This window comes from Rousettus aegyptiacus, unplaced genomic scaffold (assembly GCF_014176215.1).
Source record: "Rousettus aegyptiacus isolate mRouAeg1 unplaced genomic scaffold, mRouAeg1.p scaffold_m13_p_1, whole genome shotgun sequence".
NCBI classification, from domain to species: Eukaryota; Metazoa; Chordata; class Mammalia; order Chiroptera; family Pteropodidae; genus Rousettus; species Rousettus aegyptiacus.
In genome coordinates this window covers 169448188-169461943 of record NW_023416284.1, presented here as the reverse complement: position 1 = coordinate 169461943, position 13756 = coordinate 169448188, and the positions used below count along the sequence as shown (strand labels likewise).

Below are 13756 nucleotides of genomic sequence, written 5' to 3'. Positions count from 1 at the left end.
TAATAATTACTGCATGTTATTTTCATTCTAAAATAAAGTATACATTAAGACCATTAACAATTTTAGTATCTATAGGTGATAAGTAACATTTCATTATACTCATTTTTTAACATCTAATGGAAACTATTTTTTCAGTGTTTGGTAGAAAACAATATTTTTAGAAATTCTTAAAAATCCGATGCATCGATACATATTACAATTCTTATTTTCTTCTTTTTGTATTTTTGAATATTCTGATTTTTGCCAATGAACATGTGTCACTTGAGTATATACAACTACCCATTACTAGTATTTATAATTGTTGCATTTTTCTATTTTCTATCTTAAAGAAATACATTTTCTTGAGTAAAAGAAATTATTCTTATTTTTCTTCAAAAGGTAAAAAAATACAACAAAACAAATCCAGTTCTAAAAATGCTGTTCTTTAGACCTTAACAAGTCTCAGGAGAAATGAGACACCGTTGGAAGGGGAAAGTGAGCCTCATATTTCAATACGGAGAGGCTCTGCCTGTGCTCTGGGGCTCAAGGTTTGACTTGCAGGAAAGATGGAGAAAGTCACGTGCCTTCAAAATACTTCTGAACAGATGTTAAGCTTGCAGAAGAAAATGTGACCACGCACATCTCCCCTGCAGCCTAGAAATCCAGCACAAGAATCTATTTTTGTTTTAACATAAAATTAAAAGAAAAATCCTCTCTGTTATAGCTAGAGATGGACGAGCTTTACCTTCTAATAACAGACAAGAGTTAGGACAGACTCGTTTTAGGGTAGTGAAAATTTAGTTTCCATATGAGAGTGGTTAATCATTTAGACTCTCACTACTTGCACATTTTGTTACTTGCTGTGACTTTTACTCATTTACTTGGCTACCTTGTACATGCCTTTCTGAAGTTCAATATTTGTATAACAAGATACCTGAGAATGGTGGGTGTTTCAAACTGTATTTTTCAAACGTGGCAGTGATAATAAGCCTAGCTCACAACATGACTCTGCCATGTGCCATCAAGAGGTGGAGGCTAATTCCCCTCCCTGATGCTGCGCTGACCCTACGACCTACCCGTAACTAACAGAACGTGGTGGAAGTGAGGTTTGGTGCTTTTCAAAGCTGGGTCAGAAAAGGCCATGCAGCTTTTACATGGTCCTCATGGGGCACTCGTCTTGAGAAAGAATTCCGAGGCCACCATGCTGAAGAAACCATGTGTATGTAGGTGCTTTCATGGACAGCCCCAGCTAAGTCCAGCCTCTGAGCCATCCTCACCAAGACACAAGCCATGAGAAGAAACCATCTCAGACTCTCCCCAGCAGCCCATTTGTCAGCTGGGTAACACTGAGTGACCTCAGTCAACCCATGAAGGGCAGAAGAATAATCACCTACCTGTGCCCTGACTAAACCCCCAATCTATAAAATCGGTTAGATATAACAAAATAGTTGTTTTCAGCCACTAAGTTCTGGAATGGTTCATTGCACAGAAATGGTGGCTGGAGTAGGGTAAACTAGGAGTCACTAAACGAGAGGGGTGCGACCAAAAGCCTACAACTGAAAGGGAAGGATGACAGAAGAAAACCTGTGTAAAGGTGTATGCTGTTTCTTGCAAAATGGCAAACCAGGTGCCTTAACTAGTGCCTTAACTAGTAACTAAAATGCTGAAAACGATATTTAACAATCATCTTAAATGTACTGATTGGCTGGTAAAAGAAGAATACCTTAATGAAAAAGAATAAATGAAGATGAAGCCCTGAGAAATAAGGTAAGCAGAGCACTGAGACTGGCCTTGTCCCTGAGAGCATCTGTTGTGTTACATCTGGTGACTTTAAGCCGTCATGTTCATAGTCTGGTGAGATACTGAAGACCAGAGTTGAAACTCACCCAAAACTCACCCAAAACTCACCCAAGAGGGAAGTCTAATAAATGATCTTCCAGCCATAAAGTGGGGCTCATATGGCATACACTCAGTGTAAGGGTGAACTGGAATTTATGACCCCCGAAGTAATAGCAAAAAAAAAAAAATGCATGTTGGTACTTAGAAGGTGAGGGAGAGAGGACAAAATTTACCTTGAGAATTTTAATAAGTCAACCCTCAAATGGGTTGAATCGTAGTACTAAGATGGTCTAAAGAAAACTCATCTTAATAATCTAGTTTAAAAATAATGTAAGATAAAACAGACTTCACAACAAAAACCATTTCCTAAAAGAATCTCATAATAAAGGTTAATTCTGTTAATTTTGCTTCATATATTCTGAGATCGTGTCAGTACATGCAATCATACTAAACATATATATACATCTACTGACATGCTCTCCGAATATATGAAGCCAAATTAACAGAATTATAAGGAGAAAGAAAAAAACCCATAAATGTAGTGGGAGATTCAACATATCTCGTTTGGTACCCAAGAGATCAAACAACAGATCGAAAAACTCACAAAACAAAACAATAAATGAGTAAGGACACAGAAATCTGAATGAGACTACAAGCTTAATCTTTGAGCATATTAACAGTAAAAATCCTAGTGCTTAAGGTCACACTCCAATTAAATCAGGATCTTTGGAGGTGAGACCCAGGTATCAGCATTTTTAAACTTCCCCTGGTGACTGCTATTGTAGTAGTTAACATTGAGAACTACAGACATACAGGGTCATTAAAGCCTCCAGTGCTTACATTAGAAAATAAGAAAGGATGAACGTTAATGACCTAGAGCTAGGGTCCCCAAACCCATCCCCCATCTCCCCGCCCTGGCCCTGGAATGGTACTGTTCTTTGGCCTGTTAGGAATGGGCTCCACAGCAGGAGGTGAGTGGCTGGAGAATGGGTGAACCTTCATCTGTGTTTGCAGCCGCTCCCCAGCGCTAGCATCGCTAGCATCGCGGCCTCAGCTCCACCTCAGATCATCAGGAGTTAGATTCCCATAGGAAAACCAGTCCCTGGTGCCAAAAACGTTGGGGACTGCTGATCTAGAGAGTCCATCTTATGTTAGAAAAGAACAGCCAAATAAAGTTAAAAAAATTGGAAGGAAGAAGATAAAAGAGCAAATAGCATCATAGAAAACAAACATATACCAAGGATGATCAGCTAAGCTAAAGGCATATCGCATACCTGCTTAAAATATCAACTCTTGGTAAATTAAGAACTTAAATGTAAAAGAAAGACTATAAACAATTTAGGAAATAGGATTAAGGAATATATTTATGACTTTAGTATGGAAACATTTTTTTTTTAAATAAACAAAATCCATGCCTTAAGGGCACTGTGCTAAATTTAACAAGTCAGACAGAGAAAGACAAATACAATATGATCTTATTTAAATGTGGAATCTAAAAAAAGAACCTCATGCCAAAAGAGATCATATTGGTAGTTACCAGATTTGGGTATAGAGGGACCGTACCACAACATAATAAAGGTCGCAGAAGACAAAACCACGGCTAACATCATGCTCGAGGGCGAAAAACTGGGAGCTTTTCCTCTAAGATCAAGACCAAGACAAGGACGCCCACTCTCACCACTCTAATTCAACGTGGTACCGGAAGGCCTATCCAGAGCAATTAGGCAAGAAAAAGAAAGAAAAGGCACTCAAGACTGGAAAGGAAGAAGCAAAACTGTCACTATTTTCAGATAACATGACATAACATACAGGAAATCTTAAAGAGTCCACTCAAAAACTGAACAAATTCGGTGAAGTTGTAGGACTCAAAATCAATATACAAAAACCTGTTGTGTTTCTGCACACTGATAACGAACTAGCAGAAGGAGAAATTTATAAAACCGTATAAAATCGTATACTTGAAACTAATTTAAATAAATAATAATAAAAAAAAACCTACTAGAGTTACAGAGTGAAAAAAAAAAAGAATAAAATACCTAGGAATAAATTTAACCAAGGAAGTGAAAGACCTGCACACTGAAAATGATAAGGCATTAATGAAAGAAATTGAAATGCACATAAATAAATGGAAAGAGATATGCTTTGCACCGAAAATAAGAAATCATACATAGTAGGTGCTTTACAGAACGAAGCCCGTATTAAAAAGTGTCAGTCAGCACAGTGTGTAATTAAATACCTAGTTCTAGCATTCAGACTGGGTATGATGTGAGTTTATTCAATATCAAATTTTGCTTAGAGACAATAATTAGAAATCATTTTTGGGGATATGAGGAAAATCTTGAAGTGAAGAATTTAAAAACAAATAGTTGGCAAAATTCTTTGGCTATAGAATGATAGTACCCATAAAAAAACTAGTCTTTCTCCATGATAGAACCCTCTAAATATTTCAGTTTTTCTGAACTGTAAGCCATGATATAGATTACAGGTTGGAAAATGATGCCCACTTGCAGGCCAAATTTGACCATCATCTATTTTTCTAAATAAAGTTTTTATTGGAACACATACACATCCGCTTACTTACATGTTATTTATGGCTGCTTTCATGCTACAATCGCGGGGCTGAGCCATTGCAACAAAGACTCCATGGCCCACGAAGCCCGAAATATTTATTCTCTGACCATTTATAGAAAATGTACACCGGGCTTGATATAGACCAATACCTTTCCCACTGTTATATCCCTTTAAAATTATAACTGGGTATAAGTTATATTTTCTAAGAACAAGGATAAATCATGGCTGTGGGAAAGTCTTGCTCTCACCCCTCATACTCTCCCAAAACAAAATTCAGGTTTGAATACAGGCAGGTTACATGGTAACTAAGAACTAGTTTTCTCCTGAGACTTAGTTGAAAGAATGACATCGATATTACTAAATCTATCACATAAGTAATCAAAGTCAAAAAATTATTGGGATATTCGCTAATATCTAGTCTCCTAGGATGACTGGCTGGGGATAGGTGAGGACTGGGGCTTTCAGAAAAGCAATAAAATCATAAGTAAATCAGGTCATGGCTAAAGCTACTAGAGTTCTTGCCTTGTCTGCAGGCGTCAACCTGGCCCAGGGCTTGTCTGCCCGGCGATCATAGTCGGGAGAATCGGTGACTTCTACGTACTCGTTAAACCGCAGGATCCTTCGAGCCTGTAGCTCTGCCACGGTGGGTCTCAGGCTGAGCTGCAGGAGAAAAGGGACAGAGGGGTGAGTTCAGTAAACCATTTACAGCTTCAGGGTGGCAAGTCTACAGACAGCTTCAAAGTTATAGTGAAATAAGGTCACTTTCAGATATCGAAAAAAAAAAACCCCAACAAAACGAGGAAAGGGCAGCAGCATCTTGGGAGTTTCTAATGAGAACTAGAAAGCAGCGTGCCCTCATTTTGAGACTATAAAAATCATCATCGTTAGATAGGTCACAGTCTTTAGCAACCATCTGTATTATGCTATTTTCCCCGACTTGCCTGTTGTGCTAAAGGTGCCTGTCATCCCTGACATAGGGAGCGTGAAGAGACACAGACACAACAGAAATCCAAATATAGGACGGCTGGTTTGGGGATCGAATCATCAAGACAAAAAGCCTGCAACTTTTAGAAACGAGAACAGTCATCTTAGCTCCTATTTTATGAAACGTGTATATTCAGAAATGCACCAGCATGTGACAAAGAAATGATCCAGTGAAGGGTATGCCCAGGGCGGTCTTCCATGAGAGGCGGAGGATCCGGGCCCAGGAAGACATTCACCCCTGGCCAGAAAAGCTGACGTGCAGGAATAAGCAGCGGGGACGTGCTGGAGAACTGCACTTCGGCGGGGCCCTGACCACTTAAAATCGGCTGCCATCCTTAAGATACGTGTAATAACGTGGATTCCTCCTGTTGTCTTTGTCAAATTCAAATTTAAGGTTACATTTAATGTACCCAGCTGCGTGTGTATTTGCTTTTCTCTCTTCTTAGTCCTTTCTCAGGCCCAAGGATGAGACAGAGATGGTTCTGAGAGACTAAAGAAACACGGCCCCCGGGTTGGCAGGCATCACCTACTCTTTGTTATCGAGGTTTGTGGCTCAGAATTCTGAGTTGGGAGATGTCTCAGTATTGCCAGGCAGGTAGACCCAGGCCTCTGTTTTACCCATGGGATCCATTTTCTTGGAAGTGTGTTTTATTTGCATAGCCTCAACTTTGGGGGAAAATTAAGCACAATCAGAAAAATTATTTTCCTGGTCAAAAACGCACCATTTCCTGGGCCTCAGTTTCCTCTTAAGTAAAACCAGAGGCTGAACTAAGTCAATGTTCTAACATTTAAGGCTTTTGAAGACTCTTAGAAGGCCTGGCACTACACCCTGAGCACCCTGGGCTGGGATATGGCAATTGCAGTGCCTTCTAGCTTCACAAAGTCCTGGTAGGCACTGGACAAAAAAAGGAATACTCTACGTGGTTCCGTTACGCTCTCAGTTTCCGTCCAATCTATACTGGTAGCCTCTTCCTGCCTCTACAGGGCAGGTGTGGTTAAGGAGGAAAATAAACCCTTGCCTCTGCCCAAAAGGCAAGTGACTGGTGGCCACACGGGTCAGAAACTTGTCATCCAGTCTTGCTCTTTGGGACTATGCCAGTCACAGGGTAGCTATTAGTGGCATGGGCTGTCCCACACCTATGGCAGGGAGCTCTTCTTCTCTCTCTCTTAGAAGAATGCTTTTGCTGTAGACACTCAAGCCAGCCCAGATAAATGTGGGCCCGGTCACACACTTCACTGCAGATGTCATACTTTACTCATCCTGCCTTATCCAGGTGTGAAAGGTATACCTGAAGAATTACTGAACAAAAATTTATATGAAATATAAACCAATAGTTTTCCCAAAGACTATCACTATTTTAACACTTAGAGGAAAAAGTGATAGCCCTGGTATCAGATTTATATTTTCACAAACGTGTGGAAACAACTGTCTGAAGTAAGCCATTTGTCAATTTGTGTAACACTGCAGTGGGCAGGCTGGATGACCAAGTTCACTTAAAAAAAAATTACTCGCTCGGCTCAGATATGGAGTAGTGGCAAACAGTAACAAAATACTTATTTAATATATCCAAGACTAAATTCACTGAAAGTGTTAGCATTTTTTAAAACTAAACACTGAAATGTTAATAATGGTTATCTCTGAATGGAAGAAGTCTGTGTGATTTTTTTGGTTCTCTTTCGCTTTTAAAAATGTCTTCACACAGATTATATGTTACATTCATAATTATTAAATGCACTTGAAAACTTTTGATTGTTAACACCGAAATTAACATATCATGCAACTATAAACATAAACATAATTTACATTTATTTTAATGTCTATGATCAGTTAGTAGACTAATAGAAATAATATTATTCCTAAATACAAGATTTACATGTAGAGAGCTAATTCACAGTTAAAAAATGAAGTGTATCTCAAAACACACATGATCATTAACAGTCACAGTTTCGTCACCTTTCTGCTGAGTCTGCGTTTAAGTTCCATTTTTGCTTCTTGTTCTTCTTCTTCATTCTTTTCTGTTTATTAATGGGGGAGGGGAAGGCATGAAGACTTTGTTACTATAAACAGTTTTATAATTAGAAAAGTAGATCAGGCCATAATTATTTGACTCTAACAGATATTGATCGAACACTCCACCGACATCCTTAAAAAGTTTCAAAAGATTTTGCAAAAAGATCAATCATTGGTATGTGCATGTGTGTGTGTGTGTGTGTGTGTGTGTGTGTGTGTGTGTGTAATATTTTTCCTTACAAGACTAGTTTATTTACTAGTTGTAAACCTTTCTGCTTCCTGACTTCTTATTCTATTCTGAAAAAAAACACAATAATGCTCATATTATGGTGAAAGCCTTTCATTGGTGATTGTCTCATGGGCTTATAAGCAGAGTTTATCAGAATGCAGATGAAAATTTATTGTGGATCTGGGCTTCATGTGAAAATCTGAGACATATCAAAAGAACAAATTAGAACCATGTGATGCACGTCTGAGTTGCTTTCCATAGAAGCAGCATGTAATCATTTCCTTGGACTTTGCTTTCAGTGAGAATGTTCTGAATGGGGTTATGTTGTGCTGTTGATGGAGATGATTTATTTTCTTGTGACTTTGACTTTCCAAAGTCTTGTCTTTCTTTGGTCCTTTACCAAGTAGTACAATTTACTGGCCAACTTAAATAAATGGTGTCCAACAGATGGGACTAAGAGAAAATTGTCCAGAATTTTAAAAGTAATAAACACCCCTTCGAGTTTTAATGGTTGCTTATTTGATGAACTTCTCTGTTGATTCCTGTAGCTCATCATTTGTCTGATAAGTGAGCACAGATTTTACTCTTTGAGTACCAATGCTTACAAAAAAGCATGTTTTAGAAAGTGCTATTACGAAGTCCATTGATGGAAGAATCACTCTATAAAGGCTCAACCAAAAGGGTGAAGAGATAATTGTATTTATTTTTAAAATTCAAACAAACTTCTTACCACTAAGATTAATTTTATCATGAATAAAATATCAGCATGCAATACTGCAACATTTGTATTTGTTAGTTGAGCATGCTAAATCTCTATTAAGTTTTCTTATCTGGATGGGGAAAGTATGTATATTCTTCTAAAATACTAATCTTAATTCATAAGAAAGAGGATGACCAGTCTGATTATTTAGACAAAAAGTGAACATAAACTGAAATTACCCTGAAAGAAAAGAAACAACTAGCTAGTATGCTTTCATTAAGTGCCCGTGAGTGTCAAATAAATTTGGTTATAACTCAGATTTCTTCCTATGAAAATACTACAGGTATCATTTGACATCTTTAAAATATACTCTTAGGGTCAGATAATTACCTTGTATGAGTTGGATAAGGATTATAAATGATATATAACAGACAAACACCAAACTTGTAGTTCCTGTGAGTCAAACTAGGGCTTTACAAGGTCAGACCTTAGATGATGATATTAATAAAAAGAAAAATATAATCCTTAAAACATTTCAGTCAATTTTTCCTATGTAGTGATTATGTTACATTTTAAAGGTACTTTTAAAAGACAAAATATTGGGTATCTAATAGACTCAAAGTTAACAAATTCTCCGGTTTTCATGAAATACATAAAATCCTATTTTCTTGATGAGAATACTAGATAATTTTGCCTTATTAAGCATATTGTACATCTAAGTGACAGCCAGTGACGTTTTTTTAAAAAAAGAAGGGCCAACTGCAGTTAGGGGAGCAAAATAAACAAATTTTACCATCTTTTTTTAACATCAGGAGCTGACTTCTTTACATTTTACACATTAGAAATTGTACTTTTAAAGAAGTTGGAGGAAGAGGGTGGAGGGAAGCCAACGTGACTGCTCTTCTTGTTGGTCACTGAAAAATCTCTTACAAAGAGTCAAGGTTATATCTTAAACTAGTTTTAAAAAATTCAGAGTTTTTTTTTTTAATATTTTCCCCTTTTTTTTTTTTTGGATTTATTAGAGGGCTAATTATGAAGTCGGATGCAAACTTTCCTGTTCACTTTAAAAAGACTGGGAGACTGTTCACGAAGGAAGTGATGTGGCCCATTGACAAATCTTGCCCTCAGTAACTCTCATCAGAGCAGAGAGGGGCGGATATTTCAGAATAACCACAGGAAGCATTTGCCATAAACACACAAGCAATACATGAGGTTTAACAGGGTGTACCCTACAGGAACGCTGCCGAGCTAGATAGTGTTGTCCAGAGCTTTTGGTGGATGAGCCATAAGAAATAGAAAAGGCACTGACATTTCAGCTACTGGAGAATTATGTTCTTGAGTCATCAATTCAGATGAGATGGGGTTCAAAAGGCCAAACATTTTTTGGGGGGTTTCTCTTTTTGCTGTTTTACGTGTTTCTGTATAGATGTTTTTAACAAATGAAAATACACTTATAAATCTATTTTGAAATACATCAAAAAAATGAATCAGCGGATGAACAGATATGTGATGAAGCAAGATATGATAAAGTAGATGATAATCGTAGAATATAAATGGTAGATATATATGGGTGTTTACTGTAAAATTCTGTCAATTTTTCTCTATGGTTAAAAATATAATAATAAACATTTCATGATAAAATGCTGGGGAAAAATACAAGCAGACTTCTATAGCCTAATACATTTTTCCCCTATAAAAGATATAGCTAGAATTATAGTCACAGCTAAATAGAATGAGAGGATCCTTATCTTTTATCCCTGTCCTAAAAAAGATGTTCCATCTACATCACTTTTCCTGATAAGCAAAAGCTGACCTTTCAAGCTCCTAAACTTGCTTTCCATTTTAACAGTTTTAAGAAACTGGTTCTAAAATGCATGGCTAAATATAACTTAATATGTATTTTAAAATGCTGGATGCACTAAAATAGGAACAAATCAAGTAAGCTGTGGGACTGGGAATGATACTAAGAAATAAAATTTGTCCTGTGGTCTCCAATTAAAGCTATTAGCATTGACTGCCATCTGACTTATGTTTATTAAACTAGCAATGGGCTTAGGTTTGAGGATTGCTAAATATTTAATGCTGGGAATAATTTCCTTAGTTTGCCAAGAAAAGGTAACCTCATTAAAGTAAGCGTTCTTAAAAATCACATCATGTCACACATAGACTTCTCTTCAAATAGATAATCATGTTGCTTTTGAATGAAAACTGGCTATGAAACACACAAACAAACGAGAGCAATCTATGTGGAAGAACCCAGAGGCAAAGCGGTCTGAGTAAAGCGTCATAAGCTACGGCGCTCAGCTCCCTGGCGCTGCTCTGCAAAATGCTCTGGATGACCTCTGCCAGTTCTCTTTTCTGCTTCCCTTGGCCATACGATATTATGTCAGGAGATCATAAGCCAGTTATCAGCTTCTCCAGACTGGAAATGTGTCTTTTGTTTCCAGAAAAAGTATGCTTAAACAAACGGAAAAGGAAGTCAATAAGGCTAAAGTCAAATCTGAAGTTGACTCTGGCATTTCACTCTTTCCTGAACCTTCAGGAAAATGGGGTAGAAAAGCCAACATAGCACTTAAGATCAATGTGTGACAAATTTCTAGATCTATGAAATAGTTCCTCAAAAAAACCAAACACCAATGTGGTTTAATACTCTTTGTCTCACAGGAGCAGGAAAGAATTACCCAGAATTTGCTCTTCCTTTTCTCTAGGTATTGTATCAGGCATCCAACAAGATCTGTGTCTTAGGAGCTTATAGTATACATTTGAGCTTATCTACAAGTTAATTCAACAGATATTTTCCAGGAACCAATTATCAAAAGCCATGAACCTTTTTGGTTCTGTTTTGTTGTTGAAATTAGATGTTGCTACCATTCTATTTTAGAAAGCTAAAACATTTTTTTCTTTTGTAGCCATGACTTTTTCCCTCTACAAAGTAAGTGGCTCTTGTACACATTGATGGTCACTTAAGTCCCTTCTTGGGTTCTATTCTAGATATGCCCACACGCGCGTGCGCTCGCTCGCTCTCTCTCTCTCTCTCTCTCTCTCTCTCTCTCACACACACACACACACACACACACACAAAGAGAAAAAACATTTCAAAGAAAAAATCACATAGATTAGCAATTTCTCTCACTGTTTAGTCCTCATTCTTGGGTTGCTTTAGTAATAGCAACTGTAGTATAAATATGCTATTAAAACCCTTCTTGCCTTCAGTAAAGAAAATAACTCAGGTTGGAGAACAGGGATCATCCAGACAGTCCAAGCTGACTCTAAAAGCCTGGCTGAAAAAGATTTCCCACACGCCAGTGGCTCATGACTATTACAGTACTATCCAGAGCTCTGCCCATCCCAGCTTTTTTGATATTTCATATGACAAAAAGCTTTTTTGAAACTGGGTTAATAATATATAAAACTATAGTGGCTCAATTGAAAAATATCCATTACTTAATTCACTGTGGTTAATAACCACATTGATACACTATAGCACGACAAATTGTGTTTCCATTAATTTGATAGCTTTAACATATGAACTTCAATAATTTTAATATGATTGGACTGGTGAGTGAAAAGCAAAGTCAAAGAAAACAGGAGGAAATCTAGAATGGGAAAATAAAGTAGGAAAATGAATGGAGAACTGCATAAGTACTGACAAAACAGAAATACCTCAAGAGGGAAACAGTTATCATAACAAAGGAAAATGAAATGGATTGAAGAATTCCTTTTACCATAATAGTTTTAAATCCAGTCATTTGTTAAACCTGGCAGCAATCTGTATTATTATTCATCATTTAGAAATGTTTGATTTATTTCTTTGTGGAATCTCTGTTTTTTTTCTTTGACATGTATTTGCAAGTGGACTAGAGCATTTTATTTCATTTCATGTTTTGGTGAAAGAATACATGAAATATATTTCATTTTTCTTAAAAATAACAGTCACATCCATGACTGGTCTGGAGGATATCAGGCTCGAAGCCATAAAATGAAACACAAGCTTTAAGAAATTATTTTTTTAAATTCTATAAATGATGCCATAGACATGTGATATAAATGGGCCATTTCAATCATTTGTGAATAAATAAATATGTTAAGGTTTCCTACTGATAAACAGATTTTCTAGAGGGAACTTGGTGGTAGTTACACAGGCATCACTGTATAGTACAAGATACTCACGTTTTAGGATGTTTCTTTGTTCTAGTTCTTCAGTGGTGGGCCTCTGGCTAAGTCTCCTATAATGACAAAAAGGATATACTGGAGGTTACAAACAAGTGGAAGACACAAAATGAAACAACAAACAAAGCTATCTTTTTTCATGTTTTGAGAAACAAAAATCCATTTTCAACCTGCAAAATAAAAGCCGCCTTTTCTGTCAGCTTGGAGACCAGCGATTGTGGCGAAGACTGCCAACTCCCCCACTGTCTATTCCCCCTTCTTCCTAGTGGGTTTTAGTGGTAGCCCCCCAGCTATCGACTTCTGCCTCCCGAGCAATAAGGTGTGGCTATATGACCAAATTCTTGCAATGGGATGTGGATGGAAGTGGTGCTTCTAACTGCCACTTTCTACCCTAAAAATGATGGAGTGTGTGTCTCCTTCTCTATCTTTCCTTCTACTGCAGACCAGAACTTAAATATGGTCACGTGAGCCAGCCTGGACCCTGCAGATGAGAGTGTCCACCTAGCTGACTGCAAGGAGCAAAGCTCCCCAGCCAAGCTGGATAATCCACCTACCTCTAAACTGTTATGTGAAAAAAAAACAGATGTATGAAAGGGCCTGTTTGGACCACTGCCCTTTCTGGTCTCTGTTAAAACAGCTTCGCTTTTTCTCTAGTTAATATACAGTCATTAGGTTCTAAAAAAGGTTGCTGCTCGAGAGTTCATATCAACTCAGAAGATGATCAATCTATACAGCATTGTGTTTTGGAAATGAAATACTGGTTTTGTGATCTCAAATGAATTTCCAATATATATAGTTATCTAGAGATACATAGGCCCTTCCCATCTGCCATTAAGACAAGCCAGGTTCATTTGTGATTAGTAGTTAACTATTTGTACATGAGTGCTGACCATTCTAATAACCCTATTGGTCTTGTGTACATTATTTTTTGTTGTTAATCACAGACAAAAACTTCTTCTGGACATAGGCTGAGTTTTTGCAAATTCAACGAACATAATGAAAGGCAACTTTAACATAGATACTGTCAATTCTAAATTTTTATTGCTGTTACAGACATGGTTAGAAGAACGGAAATCAATGATAGGTTAAATACCTCATTAAAAATTTTGTTAAAAGTTTGATCTTCATCAGAGTTACCTTGAAATTAACTTGAGTAATTGAGCCCACAAAAGAACCCAGTGAACATCTATACCAGCCAGATTTTGTGTACCCAGGCATGCCGTACTATGAATCTGGAATATGTCGTCCTCCAAAGACATCATCCTTCCTCTGT

The 13756-nt window shown here is 37.3% G+C and overlaps 1 protein-coding gene across 6 annotated transcripts in view; it reads right to left on the bottom strand.

The window, feature by feature from the left end:
* PHACTR2 (phosphatase and actin regulator 2) overlaps positions 1 to 13756 on the bottom strand; it is a 220019-nt gene that overhangs the window by 19727 nt on the left and 186536 nt on the right. For all 6 annotated transcript variants that reach the window (XM_016119544.2, XM_016119547.2, XM_016119546.2 and 3 more), the window contains 3 exons: positions 12484 to 12539; positions 7328 to 7389; positions 4912 to 5049 (listed from right to left, as the gene is read on the bottom strand). In XM_016119544.2, coding sequence (XP_015975030.1) covers positions 4912 to 5049; positions 7328 to 7389; positions 12484 to 12539 — 256 coding nt within the window. The remainder of the gene's footprint in view (positions 1 to 4911; positions 5050 to 7327; positions 7390 to 12483; positions 12540 to 13756) is intronic.